The 18,196-nt window shown below is 38.3% G+C and overlaps 1 protein-coding gene across 1 annotated transcript in view; it reads left to right on the top strand.

Moving 5' to 3' along the window:
- Positions 1–15,569, top strand: part of hipk3b (homeodomain interacting protein kinase 3b) — a 57,918-nt gene extending 42,349 nt beyond the window's left edge. The window contains exons 7-16 of the mRNA XM_041795129.1: positions 68–227; positions 2,884–3,007; positions 3,106–3,227; positions 3,990–4,117; positions 4,759–4,926; positions 5,013–5,342; positions 5,431–5,577; positions 7,829–8,091; positions 9,270–9,409; positions 10,783–15,569. Coding sequence (XP_041651063.1) covers positions 68–227; positions 2,884–3,007; positions 3,106–3,227; positions 3,990–4,117; positions 4,759–4,926; positions 5,013–5,342; positions 5,431–5,577; positions 7,829–8,091; positions 9,270–9,409; positions 10,783–11,253 — 2,053 coding nt within the window. The 3' untranslated portion in view covers positions 11,254–15,569. The remainder of the gene's footprint in view (positions 1–67; positions 228–2,883; positions 3,008–3,105; positions 3,228–3,989; positions 4,118–4,758; positions 4,927–5,012; positions 5,343–5,430; positions 5,578–7,828; positions 8,092–9,269; positions 9,410–10,782) is intronic.
- Positions 15,570–18,196: the final 2,627 nt, after the last annotated feature.

The raw sequence follows: 18,196 nt of genomic DNA, 5'->3' as shown, positions 1-18,196 counted from the left end.
TTTTCAAACACGTCATTTTGACCTCCCTGCATAACTTAAACCCCCCATATTACTCCTCTGCCTGCAGTGTGAAGTCGTGTTTCCACATCATGGACGTCTGCTGGACTCGTCCGGGTGCGTATGAGGCAACCAACAGAAATAAAGGTCCTTTCGTCAGACCTGTGACCACATCTGCCACTGCCTCTGTCAACCATCCATTCAGCAAGATGACAGGTGTACATGCTCAAGTAAGTCATTCAGGCGATCTTCACTATAACCCAGTTTACAAAAAAAAAAAACATAATTGCATTTGCTACCCTCTGTTGAAAAGTCAGCAGTTTATTCCCTACAATTTCGCGTTAAAATGTTAAAGAAATCAAGATGCTATGGCAAACCAGTGAGATCACAGTGTCAAAAAATGCCTTAAAGAATAGATTCCATGATCCCAGGTAAAAGGAAGCCTCACCCGACGGGTCTGCTGACATGATAATCAGCCAACAACAGCTGACTAGCACAATTAAAATAACTGGGACAAAAAAATAACTGGATCTGTATTCTGGTTTCACATCAGTTAACGGTGTTACAGTTTAAAGAGTGACCATGCTAACTGGTGACTATATGAATGCATCTGGGATGGTAATGGATTTCAAAAACTTAAAGAGCCCCTATGTTGTTCTTTCATTAAACTTATATCTTCTTAGTATGTCTTAATGTTGAATGTTTTAACAGTGCTGAAACTACAATAACTGCTGACACTTTCAGCTGAGAAGTCACCAGTTAACACAGTCAGTTGTTCAGGCATAACACCTACTCTCCCATTAAAGGCTTTAGATTTATAATCTTTTTTTTTTTTCTACTGATGAGGTTCTGATAAATACAATCTTGCTTGAGCCATCACCGTTTATTCATATTAAAATGTTCTTCAATTTAAGCACAAGTTACTCTTCTCTTTGCTACTATTTTTATATGTTGATTAAAAAACACCACAAATACGCTGAAAAAAAATATTTTGAGCTCATTTTATGAAGCTGTTTAATGTCAAATAATAATATACAGCCCCTCAGTGCACAGCAGATTGGAGTAGATGCTGAAATAATCAGCTCTTTGTGAAAAATAAGGAATTAGTTGTGAATCTGGAATCAAAAGTTGCTTCTGAATTGAATCGTGACCCCCATAATTGGAAAAGAATTAAATCTTGAGATACTTAAAGATTCACATCTCTATTAAACAAGATGTAAAACATGAGAATATGAGTAGTTTGTTATGTTTCACTGAAAGAATGTTCCAGTCTGCACAAATTTGACCTTTTCTGCTGCGCTATTTCAAGTACCCTCAGTGGACCTGAAGCATATTAGAGTCCCATGTTTTTTGCACATGAAGATTTCTTGGTAAATTTACTTTCTGACATTATAATTTCATTTTAAGGAACTTTTCTGCCTCTGCAAAAGGGAAAAACTTTTTTGTTTTACCTTCATTATTTAATGTTGGGTGTTTCTAACTATTTTCCAGTTTTGAAAAGGTGCCAAAAATAAAATAATTACAAGGGTCAAAATGTTAAAAAGAAATGCTAGACAGATGCAACTGGTGGTTTCTTTTCATATCATCCACAGTTTTTTCCTTGTTTTCATATTTGGACATTAGAAGAAAAATCCATTTGTAATGTAATAATCACGACTGGTCAGGACAGGATTATTGGCATGCATTGTGTTGTCCTCTAAATCTGCTCCTGCTAAGACTCATCATGTAGACAATTTCCCCCCCATTTATTGCTTCCGTGTTTCTGTCTTATTGCGTCTTGGCCTTGCTGTCATGGCAACAAAATAACGTCATGCATCTGAGGTCATGGCAACAGTGCAAATCAGTGTTGTTGCTGAGGAAAAAAAGGAGGTGACCCTTTTTAAAAATTGGGTCTTTATAATGCAAAATGTCTCAAAGTCTATTCAGAAGCTGTCATTCTGAGACTGAAATATGGAAAGAGGATCTGATGTGATGTGTCTATTGTAGTAAAACTCAATGAAGATTTCATGAGTGTCATCGATATGGATGTAGAATAGCATGAAAGGTCTCTGTCTTTCCAGTTCTCTGACACATTTTCGGAACAAGACAACAACAGCAAAGATATTGCTTTTCTTTCTGTGGAGCCGTGTAGTTAAAAATTTCTTGTTCGTGACACTTTTACAGCAAAATGAGGTGGCTGTTTTTGTATTATTCTGTGAAAGGCCGCTTTGTGTTTACTATCATGTGTGTGGGGGCTGGGCAACATGCAGGAGCTGCTGCAGAACAATATAAGCCTAGTTCTCCTTATTCAATAAATGTGATTATAGCAAGGCACGAGAGCAGCGTGTGTGTTTAGAAGCAGAGGCACATGTTCAACTGTTCTTTGTTTATCTCAAGCCAATCACAAATATTTAGATCAACATTTTTTAACAACTCTTAGTTTAAAAGCTTTAGAAAAAGTACGTATTGTTGTTAAATCTGTGACCAGCCTGAAATTGTTCAATCAACTCATGACCATGTTCCCATTAAAGCTTACATTATCAACACATTCAGAGCTAGTTAGAAGTGTTGATTGAATAACTTTGATTTATTGGATTTGCTTTTGGGAGCAGCTTTTCAAGGAGATTGAAACATTGATTGGCCTTAGATTCTTCTTGAATAAGTACCTTAAAAATAAACTGCATGTATTCTGGGCTATAACAGTGATTTATCACAGCCCAGGTTCTCCCTAAAATAAAATGACTGACCCACTCATCAAGAGAGGCTCCTGAGTTCAGTCAGGCTGAAAAACAGGCCTCTCATGACAGAGATGTTGCCATCTACTGGCTCTCCCATGTAACAGCTGTTCTTTTAACTACCCCAGAAAAGTCTAGTCATTTCCCTCTCTTTTTGTTTCTTTTTTTTCAGGGGTTAGCGCCATCAGCTCCCTCAGTGATGCACCCTGGGATACCACTTCAGACAGGAAGTGGTCAGTTTGGATGCAGTGATTCATTTCAGCAGGCACTCATTCTTTGTCCCCCAACCCTTCAAGGTAGGACCATCATAATGTAATATCACTTCTGTTTTTCTGTTTTAGACCGTTTAATTTGACTAGATAATCTTCAGTCAAATATTTTCTGATCTCTGCAGGAATCCCCACCAACACAGCAAAACCAGCTGGCTACTCAGTTCGAATGGAGGCCTCTGTGCCTCTGGTCACTCAAGCACCACCCATTCAGCCCATTCAGATCAGACCTGGAGTCATCACACAGGTAGGATGTGTTAAGAATGGGATGTAAATACAGGTCAGGTCTATGCTTTCATAGGTATGTACAGTAGCCTGGAGGTGCAATACAAAATTACAAAATCTGAAACATTTTTACAAAGCATGAAACATATTTACATTAACCAAAACATTGTTACATTTTATAAAATACATTTACATTAGCAAAACTCTTTTAAAATGACAAAAACATTTACATTTTACAAAACAAATGTATAAAACCCCCCAGGCAAAGTTAAAGTCTGAAACACTTTTAAGAAAAATACTTTTACGTTTCATGAAACAAATTAAAAAACGATATTTAAAATTTTAAATGCACATATTACAAAACAAATTTACAAAACACTTTTACATGAGCCAAGACAATTTTACAAGTTAAACAACATTTTACAACTCCTGAAACAAATTTACAAACAGCAGTATCTTACAGAAAGGGAATTTAAAAAAGCCGGAAGTGACACAAGTTTATTTAAAAGAGTTTCAGACTTTGTAAATTTGCAGCAGACTTTTTGTATTTTTTGTGTGTAAATATTTTTCATCATTTGTAAAAGTGTTTTGCCATGTGAATTTGTTTTCTGAAATGTAAAATGTTTAGGTTAATATAAATTTGTTTCAAGCTTTTTACTTTTGTATCGTATTTCCAGGCTACCATAGGTATGTTTTCCTATGAGGTAGATCTTTGATGCTGACAGTTAATGGAAGTACCAGAGGGAACAATTCCCACATCTGCTAATATGCTTCTCTTTACCAGGCCTGGTCTAACCGTGCACAGCAGATTTTGGTGCCCACCTGGCAGCAGGTGACATCAGTGCCCCCACCACCAACAACCACTTTGGCATCTGACACTGTGGCTGGCTCACAGAGATTGGGTGACTGGGGGTAAGCAAATTGTTTGTGTTGCAGGATCAGAGCCAGAGTTTTTTTGCCGTGTAGGTTTACTCATACAAAAAGTATGTTTTCTATGAAATGATACAAAACAGCTGCACTCTTACTGTGGAAAAAAAGGTATAATTATGGAAGAATATTTCATAAAATATACACAATACATCTCTAGCTAAAGTTCAGATTGCTATCTAGCTTTTGCAAAAAAAAACATAAAAGTGAATCCCCCAAGAGTGTGCTAGACTTGCCTTTATTATTGTAAATAGATTATGTGCACTTTGTACACACATTATCCCAGTGGACATTAATGTACTGTATCTTATTAGAGTCAGATGATTTGGGTTTAAAAGTAGCATTTAAAAGAGTGCAATACAGGAGAATGTTATCCATACCATGTCCCTTAAGTTATAATATTTAGTATGAAATGCAGCATTTTTTTCTAGTGCACACTTACCTTTGGCTGCTATGTTCACTCTTGGGAATGGCTTCACTGCTCCAATTCGGCTCGCTCACTCCCCTGAATGTTAATGATTGATGAGTCATACATGTCCTTTGCAACCGGTGACTGAGAACGTTTTGTCAGTAATGGTGCTAAAGGCTTTTGGCTCAATTTGTGGTGTTCTGTTTTCTTAATGCAGGAAAGTGCGTCCCCATGGTAACCATTACAGCTCCATGATCGCACACCCTCAGCCATTCTTAACCAACCAAATGACCATGTCCGCCCACCAGCCAATCAACATCGGCATTGCACATGTGGTGTGGCCACAGCCAGCTGCCAACAAGAGAGCAAAGCCTTGTATGAACAGGTATGACTGTTTTTCTTTTTTTGCATTAAATCGTGTATACAAAAAAACATTCTTTCTCACTGAGAGGGACCTGTCTTCTCAAACAGGGGCAGCAACTTCTCCCAAAACACAAACATCCAAAATTTAGCATGCCAGTCCCCAAAGATGGCCGATACAGCGAAGAATGTGGAGGAGGTTGAGGAGGAGGCAGCCAGGTGCCCAGAGGAGGGCCAGACTGCTGCACAGGAGCAAAGAACGAAGCAGGCAGAGGAGGATGAGGAGAACTGCTGTAAAGGGGCTTCAGAGTGTGAGGAGCTTTCAGTTTCACAGGAGCAGCGTCAGGCCATGGTGATCTCCGACCTTGCCAGCCCAACTGTGAGTGTCATCAGTATCAGCAGTGATGAAGAGGAGGGCGCACAGAGACACTCAATGGGGGAGTAAGTACTGACCTTTATGTCTATTCTTAGAATACATCTTAATTGCATCTTTCAGTGTCTTATTTTGTTCATCCCTCTGTGCAAATAGGTGTAAAGGAAGTGCCGACTGTGAGGCGTGTCAGAGCACCGTCAGCATGGAGAGAGTCTGCTCCCTCAGCAGTCCAGACAGCACGCTGAGCACCAGCTCCTCAGCTTCTGCCCAGTCCAGCGCCTCACCGTGTAAACACCCAAACAGGTACCATCAGTGCCACAAAACTCTTACAAATATTTCACTATTTCACAAAATGATTGATACTTCAAAACTTTTCAACGTGCCATAAAATGATGTCATTTTTTTTATTGATTATGTAAAAAAAAAACGAAATGTTAAAAACCTAAAGTGTAACATAAGAATGGTGCCCTGGGGAGAGAATGAATCTGTCAAAAAATGCAGGCAAACTCCTGCAAACTGCAGATACATTTGCAACTATAATGCAAGACTATGTGCATGAGTTAACCTGCAATTTTTGAAAATTGATAGCAAGAACTACCTATTTTGGTGCCAAGAACTTCAGTTATTGTTCTCCTGGTATTGAAGACATATCTGTAGGTAGAGGCAATTCTAATTGTAGTTTACTGAAGGATAAGATGCCGCATCTTGTTTTCAAGGGGATCCTAACACAAGTACATAGAAAACACAAACAACAATATATAATGGACATAATTACACAAAAACAGACACAGACAGCTCTCCCACCCCATCTCCAGCTTTTAAACAAGAGGAACACGGAACAACAAACTGAGTAAAAACAAGAGGTATTAAGTTTTATGGAGATGATGATGATTGTAATATTATTGATATACATGTATATATATAAAAACATACATGTACATGTGTACATATCTATATGCATAAACATGCTCACAAACATCCTATATGTACCCATATCCAACACATACATTTATGTGTACATATACATGTATGTACATGTGATCTATGTAGATACACATACACACACACACACACAAACATAAGTTAACATATATGGGTGTGTATACACATGAATAAATAAATCAAAAACAGGAGCAGCTTGTTTTTAAATAAGAGAACAGATGTGACCTAAACCAGTGAAACAATGGGATGGACTTGAAAGAGAGAAAGGGGATTATTCCAGTCAGATGGAGCTTTGTAACTAAATGACCTGCAACTAATTTCTTTATGAATTCTGGGAACAGGGAAAAAGAGATGATTCGTATGTCTGAGTGGACATGGAGATGTGTTTGGAACCATAAGTTGTTTTAGATATGACAGGACATTGAAATGACCACATTTAAAGTTAAATTGAAACCAGTGGGACTGTTTTCTGGGTTTGGGTTGAAGCCAGTTGAGAGAATCAAACTTTAAAGCAGCAGTGTGATCCATGTGGACATCTCAAAACAAATCTACAGAGGGAGTTGTGTATATTATTTATGAGTTTTAGGATAATGTCTGTAGTTTTCTGATAAACAGTGTCAGCATAATCTAGGCTGGGAAAATGAATTTTCCCCACTTGAAATGAAAAGCAGCTAACTGAATGATACAACATAGCCAGACAGTTCAAAGTTCCTTTTATTGATAGTATCAGTGTGTGGCTTAAAAAAGAGCTCAGAGTCGATCTAGAGTCACAGATATTTAAACACATCCACCCTCTCAAGGGGAGACCCATCGTTAAAATTAATAGCCAGTTTGGGAGAACATGACACACGATGTTTAAAACCAGAAATAATACTGCAGGATTTCTTCTTATCGAGGGCAGTCTTATTGTTTGAAAACCAGTTTTGGATGAGATTGAAATCAGACTGTAAAGATTTTTGGATTTATGAGTAACAGTGTCATTAGCATAGAGATGGACATGACATGTTGAACATACTTAAGGAGATCTTGATGAAAATTGAAAAATGAGTGGTTGTGGAACCCCTGTTTCAACAAAAATGCAATTGGACTAAGAATCACCGAAAATGACATTCTGACAACTACAGTGAAGATCGGTGTTGAACCTACAGAGCATTATGATCCAAACCAATATGGTAGATCTTATCCAGAAGGAGAGAGAGCTACCAAGCCAAAAGCTTTAGTGAGATCAGGGAAAATAGCAGCTGCAGTCTGGCCAGAATTAAAAGCAGTAAACAAATCATTAGTACATTTTAAAAGAGTTGTTGTGGTAGAAAAACTTGTTCTTCAGCCAGATTGGAAATGAGATAAGATAATACACTGATTAAACTAGAAAGATAATTGATAAGAAATTACTTTGTAAAAAAAAAAGAAGTAATAATACAAAATATAGAAATAGTGAAAAGTAATCAATCATATTTACTCAGATTACTGCATTTGAGTACAATAGATCTTTACTTTTTTCCACCTCTGCTTGTATCATATCAAAGTTTTAAAACTAGTGTCACAGACAGCACATTAGTTGCCACACATAATCAAATGTAACTTCCTTCCTCATTTGTTTTTCCTCTTGCAGCATGTCGGACGACGAACAGGAGAGCGGTTGCGACACAGTGGACAGCTCGCCTGCCTCAGATGCCTCTGGCCCTAGCAACAGTCCCTTCACAGAGAGACGCTTCATTGCCGACGCCAACCAGAACTGCGAGCCCCGTGTGGCGTGCGTTGCCCCGGAGACTGAGCCCAGCAAGCCAACAGTTCGTACCGTTGTGGTGCCTCCAATGAGGGTGCAGAACAACAACAATAACAACCCTGCTGTTAGTGAAACGCCTTGCAACACAGGTAAAGACTAGACCTATGATACAGTATGCCTCCCTTGATGTTGACCTAGTAATATTTATGAGGTATCAAGCCTGCTGACTGAAATTTGTGCAACTAGTGGAGTATTAAACCCTCTCTTACTTACAGTTTAATGTGACTAAACTTGACCTCTTGCATACTCAGTTGATATGTATCAGCTGATATTATCCCGTCTGAAGAGCTGCTGAGTAGGTCATGTTAGCTCAAAGGTCCAGTCACCACTGCTGCTGTCTGCCCCACAGGTCACATGGCCTGGGATTATGCTGTCTTTGTAGGCCACAGAGGTTCTCACAGGTGATTACGGGTGACCTACCCTGAAGTATCTGCTCTGCTCTCTAGAGTGGATATTTGTTTGCTGTCAACACTCCTCACTCTGACTCTGAGAGTCCTTTATCTGTGTGCATTTCTCCAGGCTATGTATACATGCGTAATTGCACCCAAATGTTTAATGTCCTGAAGAAAATATGTAAAAAGTGTCAGCCAGAAAATATAAACCTGTTTCCTGGTTGTAGTAAATAAATAAATGTTTCTTTCAGGCGTGAAAGTGGAGTTACGCATGTTATATACGTAGGTGTTGTAACAGCTGTGGTCAGTGCAACATGCTGTCTCCTTCAGTTCATTTCAGAGCTAGCTCTCTGAATGTCTTTTAAAGTGATGGGTTTATCTGTGAATCCACACAGTCGAATCACCTCTAATGTCAAATGCATCTCCCTCCCCAACCCACAAACTATTGCAACTTAAGCCCAACATAAAAGGGCACAGCTTGCTATTCTGGTACTACCAGGTGTATTTATAGCTGATGGTCTGACCCCACTATAAGATCTGTGAACAAGCTTAGTTACCAACTCCTCCCAGATCCCCCAAACACATCTATTTATAATCCCCTAGATCAGATTCAGAGGACAGATGCCACTGTGTTTAAAGGTTTTGGACTGATCAAACACAGTTAAGAACTTCTGATACGCCTACAGAGCCTTCTGCCACTATTATTTTTGTTTCTATGTTCAGTTGAACCCAGTCTTTGATTGCATCTCTTTCTGCCTCTTATGTAAAATGCAGACATTAAAAGCAAAACACCAAATCCATACAATAACTTATTTCACCTAAATCATCTGTGTGTGTGTTGTCTTTCCTTTTCACATGACCTCATCCTCCTTCAGTCATAGAATCTGCATGCCAGTCCAAAGGGCGAGGCATCCCTGGGCGACAACACCACCACTCCACTCCCCTCCTCAACAGGCAGCAGAAGATCCCACCTGCATTCCAGCCCCAGCAACAGCAGCCTATAGGCTTTGGGCAGGTGAGAACATGTTGTCACAAACATGCATTACACAATCACAAACATCTAAAAACAAGGAATGTCTATATGCAGAACTTTTTAGGAAGCATCTTCGAGGCAAGGCAAGAGAGACTTTGCAAGAATATCTTGAATTTATGTCCAGTATCCTGCATTCATCTCTTTTCTGTGAATGAGCAAAAACTAGAAAAACTATACCTGAAAGTCAGATTTTGGAATGAAGAGTGTGTTTCCGACTACAGCCTGCAAATGTAGGTGATAAGAAGAGTAACATTGACATTGCAGGAGTTTATTTTTGTAGTTGACCTGCAGCCAAGTGGAAACTTCATACAGTAAATGGTCCTTCATTTTTCTGCCACTGTAGCTTAAGTTGCTGACAAATGTCCCAGCTATACTCACATTAAAGTTGCAGTCAGTGGATGAGCATTTTTAACTGTGTTAAGGGTGATGGCACTCTACTTTAATACTGCTTACTTAAAGCACTTGTGAGGAGTTTTTAGCTGGTTGTCAAACAGACTGAAATTAATACTGGTGCCTCTATCTGGCTTACAAAAGCAAGCCAGTCCATCAGGAAGAAGATTGAGTATTTCTATACGACAGTTTTTAAACCTGAAACAGCAGGATGACATTTTTGGTCAGAAAACACTGCTTACACACATAAAGAGGACAAGATCAGCAAAGATATAAAGATACATGACTTTGTCAAAGGCCAACACACCAAAAAATTCTTAAAGAATCTTTAACTCCCTTTTAAGACCTCCAATAAGAGTAAGAAAATCAGTGACTGGGATGTTATCCACACTATTTACAATAGCCGACGAGACCAAACGATAACTTGTGAAGACATTACAAGGTTTCTTAGAACTTGAATCCTTCGAATCTTACATGGATTTTTGAATTTTAAGGTCTTAAATGTCTTAAAAAGTGTTATATAAAACCTAACTATAAGACATTTCTTTATACTTAATGAAAACTTAATTGCGTAGTTGGACAAGTAGATCTTTCATTATTATTTTTTATGAAAGTGTAAGAGTTCACAGTATTTACAGCCGGATATTAAGCACTAAAGAAGAAAGGATGGGATAAGCTAGTTGAAGGGAAATGAAAAATACAGGGGATACATGGGAGGGAAAATAAGGAGTTAGAGGTGACTTGCATGATGTGCAGAAAACATTCAATAATTCTTCAGCTGGAATCAAACCTAGTGAATCTCACAGGAAATCAAACAGAAAATGAGCACAGAGAGGGAAATTGGCAGTAATTTATATTTGACTTGGTCTTAAAACTCTTGAATTTTATTAAAAAGTCCACAGAAACCCTGATTTAATAAACTGTGTTGGATAAAAATCTGATAATTTCCTTTTTGTCTCGTTCAGGTGCAGCATTTCGGTTCCTGCCATCAGGAATGGAACGGCAACTTCGCCCACCGGAGACCACAGGCCTATATCCCTCCCACCATGCATGGCCACACATTCGCCCTGTCCCACAGCAGCCCAAACCACACTGCAGGCCCCCACCCACACCTTGGGGGCCACCCGCACTCCCAGCCCACCTTGCTGTCCTACCCCCCGTCTGGTCCCCTGGTCACGGCGGCCCCTGTGGCCCACCTCCTGGCTTCCCCCGTCGCCTCCCGCCCCGTCCTCCAGCCCACCTACAGCATCTCCCACCCGGCAGGCATCGTGCATCAAGTCACAGTGGGCATCAACCCTCGGCTGCTGCCCTCCCCCACCCTGCACCCCCAGGGCCAATTCAAGCCCCTCTTTCCCCCGCACTCCTACATCGCCTCACCTGCCTACGCCAGTTTTCCTCTCAGCCCCACCAAAATAAACCAGTACCCTTACATCTGAGCAAGGCTGCCCAGGCTCCCTTCAAACCACCCGAGGGCTAAGCGAGCAGGGCGAATTCTATCTTAAACCACAAACAACATGGTTTTCATTTCCAAAACCATGGCACAACCACAGAGAGAGCAAGCTATTTTTTGAATCATGTAGACTTGGGTGTAATTGAACTTCAAGCTTTAAAAAAAGGAAAAAAAAGTTCCAATGGTGGAGATGATTTGGGTAAAAATTAAGAAGGAAATAATGTATGCGTGATTGAATGAAAGAATGAATGAGTAGTTAAACTCACACTTAATGTGTTTTGCACATTTGATATATCTTTGCATTGGATCTTCTACGAATACTCCTCAAAACAGGTAAATAATTGGGGTGGTGTTGAATAGTTAGACTTTGCACCCCTGGTCCCAGCTATTTTTCTATATTGCCTTCTTACGTGTGCAAGACACATCCATATTTGTAAAGCCATCCCAGTCTCTAGCTCTAGATTGACAGATGCACACGTTGTCCACAGTGTATGTTGTACTGCGTTTAAAGTATTTGTACCTTTTCGGTGTCTTTTGGTGTTAGCAATGTCAAGTCAATTAACCGATTTAAATAGGGTTGTTCCTCACGCTGCATGTGGTCTTGCATGAGCAAAAAATGTAAACGGAAAGATGCATAGACGTTGCTCTTATTGTTCGTGTCACAAGACTCGCTGCATTGTATTACTGTCCCCAGCCATAGTGCCTTACATATTTGAGGTTGTTAATGTTACTACTTATATATGACTATATACATGAATATTAATGTACTGGACTGCAGCACTTGAAATTCCAATCAGTTGATGCATCCTATGTGTGAGTATATATATGCACATGTGTATATGTCCATGCATAGCCTGCATTGATATGATGTATCGCGGATAGCGGTGCTTATCTTTTGGAGTTGGTGTAAATTTCAGTGTGTAGTGAGTTACTTTTCTGTTCTTTTAAAGAAGAACAGCATGCTTTGCTGTTGCGAATGCTTACTGTTTCATGAAATATGTTTCGTTTTTCTTTTTCTTTTTTTTTTTTCAGTTCTCCCTTACCCCGAATGACTAGTGTACAAAGTGCAAGTACTGAGTATTGCTTAATATTTGATAATCACTTTCTATTTAGTGAAACTCTTACTACAAACAGCATTTTTACTGTTTGATGAAACTGCAATACAATCTAAATAGTCGTTGATTTTTTTTTTTTTTCCTTTTTTCGTCTTCGTATTTTCATTTTTTGAGTGTTTTCACTTTGTTTCTTAGATGTTTAGAAGTGTGGTGGGCATGGCTTTGATTAGGTAAGGAAAAATTGCAAATTAATTCACGGTATGGAATCTTCTTAGCCTGAGCAAACCATGCAGTATTTGATATACACACATATATGGACATATATTATAGAGCTAGACTATTTAGTACAGATGCTTGATAAGGTGTGAGTTAATTGTGTGCAATTCTCTCATTTATGCATGTGTGACAAAGTTAACTTTTCCCTTTACATTATACCATTTGTTAAAGGCTTAAGGCTTCTCGGTGTCGACTGCTTATTTTATACATTCCGTCAGGGAGGATATATACATATATATATGATGGTAGCACCAGTCTATATATATATGTAGATATGTTGTGTGTGTGCATTTTTTCTGTTAATTTTACTAGTTATGTGTGTAATTTTTTCGTCTTTTATTTTCAAATGAAGTTGCTTGTGCAGCACCAAAGACTGTAATTCATTTCCTGAGCAAGGTAGCTATTCTGTTTGCATAGACCTCAGTTATACTGTAGTCGTAGAATGGGGTTAAATTAAAACACATTAAAAAAATTTGTATTGAAAAGAAAAAAAACAGCCGAGGTTTTGTCTAGCTTATTGGGCAATTAATAAGTCGTATCATTTCTTCTTGAATGTATCATAGATAAGCTGCTATATGATGATTGCCACTTCAATAGCTGTGAAATTAGGTGATTTCTCTGAGTTTAAACCTAGCGTTGCTATTTTTGTATAGGTCCCTAATTATCTGAAATAGAAGTGGTTTTAATTTGTGTTTTGCGTTCATATTTGGAGTGTCATTGTAACTACTGTATTGCTGATGATGAACATTAGTTGCATTTGTTGTTTCTCGGGGTGTGTGTTTTTGCATCAGTATTTTATCCTTATTAACCTTTCGGGCTCATCACTGCATATAAATGATGTATCGATGTAACTTAATTTTTGTATGTTTTCATATGGACGTTTTGTACACATCTAAAGCTGTAGCTTGCAGGATTGATTTAACTTTTTCATTGTGCGTAAGCGGTATACTAGCAGTACTCTTTACGTGTGTTGCAGGAGCACTGTGAGATGCCAGGAAAAATAAAAAATAAAAAAACATCATGTTGATTGGAAAGCCACCAATTACACAGAAAGACGCTCACCACAAAACTCTCATACAGGTAGATAGGCGTGTATGGGTTCAGGTGATCATAGCCTGTGTGTCCAAAATAAATGAAGCCCAATGTTTTTGTTCCAAAGTTTTATGAATTGTTTTCAGTTGAATTGATTTTAATTTGAGATATTTATTGCAACCTTTTACCTGTTCAATGTTATATCTGGCTGGAATATCCGTTTAACAGTTTGATATTCTGAACTGCCTTGTGTTCGGATCGCTCTCCCCTTTATGAGTGTCTCATATCAAAATGTTTTGTCAGTGCAAAAGTGTGGCCATTGTTATGTGTTCCTTAATGAAATTGAGACAGTGTGAGCAGCACTGTGTATGTGCCTTGAGATTCAGAAAGTTAGAATTCAACATGGTGATACCTCACCGCTAATTCATGAAGGAAGGCATAGAATCAAGTAACAGTCCATTGTATAGAGCAGACAGTCAGACAAACAGGAAATACTACAAATGGACTTCATGTTCTCCCTTCTGTGATAACACACCAATAAAACACACACACGCTTTGAATGATACGACACTCGACGATCTTTGGATAGTCACTCTGGCTGAACAGCAGATGCAATACTTAACATAGTGCGGTCATTGCACCACCAAGTGTTCTTAGATAATCTCCATGCTTTACATTACGTTTGCATGTACACCTAAGTTGCTTCACTGTGTCTTGCCTCGAAGCTGCCCTCTCAGAGCAGCTTTTCCATCATGCAAGTTGAGAATTAGCGGGGGCAACCAGAGCACAGACGACACTGGCCTTTTAAAATCCAAGGAGCCGTGCTTTTAATCCAGGGAAACGGTCTATCTGGATGTTTACTCTGTGCTCTAGATGTAAACCGCTCCGTCAAGGAGATTATTGTAGTCCGTCATGAGTGCAATACTCCACATTTAAACACTGACATGGATAAGGCTGTATGTTTTTTAAGAAGAGCTTTTTTTATTTACCTGTTTGCTTTTACTGCTTATACTCGAGCATCATTTTGGGAAAGGAAGCTTATGATAACAAGGCATGCACTTGGCAGAATAGTGCTTGAAACAGTTCCCCAATAATTAGCATGTGAAGTGTAATTCTGTGTTTTGATTCCTCCAAAGGTATTCACCAGCAATGCGCCTGCATAAACTCTCCTATATGTGTTAGGAAAAGAATGGATGCAAGAGGAGAGAAATCTTAAAACTGTTTTTATTTCCCACATGATTGAGATCTTTGCTTTGTGGATTTTTTTTATGTTTTAATTTGGGGTTCATGTAACATTTAACAGATAAAACAGTGGTTTGTAAAATTTTCTTCTTTTAAAGTTATGGCTTTGATATCAGAGAAAAATCCTCTGCTGCGGTATTATCCTTTAGAGATGTTAATTCAGGGTCTGTATTAGTCTCAATGTGCTACTGTGTTGCTCTTTGATTTGATTTGATGAGGTTTGTTATACTCAAGCTCTTATTTTCTGGTCATCTGTATCAATTTCAGAGTTAATTCACACTGCAAGTTATGGAATCATCTGTTTAGATTACTCATCATATAGACTTGATCATGAAATCTGAACTGTTACTGTTTTAATACCTGTAGATTTTTCGTGGCTTTGTTTTCTTCTGTTTGTTCGTTTTTTGTTTTATTTGCTTTTTTATTTCGTGCTACACTAGTTTGCCATGTAGCAATTGCACTGTGCAATATTTACAGTATGAGGACTGGGAAAACTAACTCTATGGATGTGATGTCTATTTACAGTTTGCGATAGTGTTTCCTCTCTAGTTCTCAGTGATTTAGGTGTGACCAAGCCTTCTCTACTTTGTCACATTAAGCGGGTTTTCCAGGTGACTCTTTTGGTGAGTGTCAAAATAAGACTTTATGGTGTATTATTGTTAAGATTCACTTTGAATTAAAAAAATCTATTGGAGCAGCTTGTTGGTCCTTGTCTGTTTTTTCTTTATTTTCCCTTCCACCTTACTTTGCGCTGAACACTTGGAATGTAAAATGATAAAAATGACCAACTTTATAGCCTGTACACCACAATATCTCTGTCTTTCAGTAGCTGTAGTAGCATGAGTCTACAGCAGATGGTGTTTTTATTATTAAAAATCCTCTGATTATAAGGTAAAATGCTTAAAAATACATGCATCACGATTTCCCACAGCCGAAAGTGACACCCTCGTATTCCTTGTTATGTTAGGCCATCTGTTAAAAAGTTAGTGTCCCATTTTAAATCAGACAGTACAGAGCTACACAAACTGGAACAAGAATATAATTGATGTTTAAGACTGACAGAAATATTTATGATATAAATTATATACTACTGTTAAATATTAATCTGAGAGTCAACAAAGGAGTAATTTTTCCACGAGTTTCTGACCCAGAGGTCATCAAGAACAGCTTTTAGATATGAATACATGTTTGGACCCAATCCTGTTGGCTAATGAATATAAGGTTATGTCATTCAGAGCTCTGCATCTGACACCAAAATGCTTTTAAAAAGTCAAATATTAAGCACTATGACTGGCAACAATTATGCTATCTCTAAAATACCAGTAAAGTTTTAAGAGTTTCAGATTTTCTTTAGTTCCCTGATGCAGTTTCTTGTAATATGGTGGGCTTATTACAACTTTCAACGTGTCTTGGATAAAATGCAAAAAAATAATAAATGTAATAATAAAAAAGAAATGCAAAGAAATTCAGTATAGAGTACACTTTAATTAATAAAATGAATCTAAAAAGCACATTGACTTCTATAACTGCCCCACCATATGTATATGTAAAGCTGTAGAATATATAAACCAAACCTATACTGTCATTGAAACATGACTGTAACAAATGTGTAAATTCAAATGTATGTTGAAAAATCCATTTAACACAGTAGCAATAAAAACAAGCCCTGTATTCAATTAAAAATACACTTCATACGGACTGCAGAGAACAAAAGCAGACTTACAGTGCATTCATAAAGGGTTCAGACCTCCTTTGCTTTTTCAGTTTTGTTATGATACTGCCTGATGCTGTAGTTGCAAAAAACCCAAACATTTTTAATCTAATTAATCTACACACAGTATCCCATCATGACGAAGTAAAAACAGATTTTTTTTTTGCAAATTATTAAAAAAAAAAAAAATGAAATCACACTGACATTACTATTCAGACGCTTTGCAAGAACACTTTAAATTGATCTCAAATGTCTCCCATTCCTCTTGATCTTTGCTGTTTCTACACTTTGATTGTAGTCCACCTGTAGTAAATTAAGTTGATTGGACATGATTTGAAAAGGCACACATCTTGCTATAGAAGGCCTCACAGCTGACAATGCATATAGAGCAAAAGCCAAACCTTGAGGTCAAAGGAACTGTCTGCAGAGCTCAGAGACAGGATTGTTGCAAGGCACAAATCTGGGAAAGGCTACAAAAAATTTCCGCTGCACTGAAGGTTTCTAAGAGTACAGAAGCCTCCATAATCTTCATATGGAATCAGTTTGGCACAACCAGGACTTGTCTAAGATTCGGTCGCTCAGCCAAACTGAGCAATCAAGGGAGAAAGATGACCAAAACCTTGGTGGCCACTCTGACTGAGCTCCAGAGGTCCTGTGTGGAGATGGGACAAAGTTCCAGAAGGAAAGCCATCACCACAGCCTTCCACTGATCTGGGCTTATGGCTTGGAGTTTGCAAAAAAGCACCTGAAGGACTCTCAGACTGTGAGAAACACGATTCTCTGGTCTGATGAAGCCAAGATTAAACTGTTTGGCCTCAGTTTAAAATTGTATGTCTGGAGTAAACCAGGCACCACTTACTTCCATTTAGGACACTCGTCAGGGTTGAGGTAAAGCTGAATGTACCTCGATGTAAACCTTTTCCGCAGCACTGAGGACCTCAGACTGTGCCGTAGGTTCAGTGTTGTTTTTAAAAGTTTTTCATAAATTTTCAAAAAATAGTTTTTCCTTTTCATTGTGGGAGACTGATTATAGATTAATGAGAGAAAAAAAGAATTTAAACAACTGTTGCATCTGTTGCAACATAAAATGTGTTACTGATGTCCACCAAAATTTACATGAATAAAAGGGCAACTATTTCAATACACAAAATCTTAAACTACTTTAAAACCAAATAAACAATTCCCTGCTTATTAAAAACAAGTAAATATATGATTATCATTCTAAAAACGGCAACTGATACCAAATATTTGACTTAGTTTTCTCTTCCCATAAAATCTGCCCACTCCTGCCTAAAAATTTCTGAGCCTGGGGTGACATCTTGTGGAAAAAAGGGGGTACTGCAGTTGAGCGTACAGAATTGCCTTTGGCCAGTGAAGTATCGAGGTAGCAGTCCTTATGTCTCACCAGATTGTAGTATAGCCTATAGACTAATATCTGTTGACAAAAAACTTTAAAGTTGCCTTTACTATTGAATTCAACTGAACTGTTCGTCTAATAACGACTTACAACGACACTGCTGCTTCATTTGTGTACTCTCATTTGTCCAGCAGGGGTCGTCCTACACACCGCTGGCTCTGACTTTCTCCCTACAATTAACAGCAGAGAGGCTAAT

The sequence above is a fragment of the Cheilinus undulatus genome, linkage group 1 (assembly GCF_018320785.1).
Source record: "Cheilinus undulatus linkage group 1, ASM1832078v1, whole genome shotgun sequence".
Lineage (NCBI taxonomy): Eukaryota > Metazoa > Chordata > Actinopteri > Labriformes > Labridae > Cheilinus > Cheilinus undulatus.
This window is presented reverse-complemented; position numbering and strand designations above follow the sequence as displayed.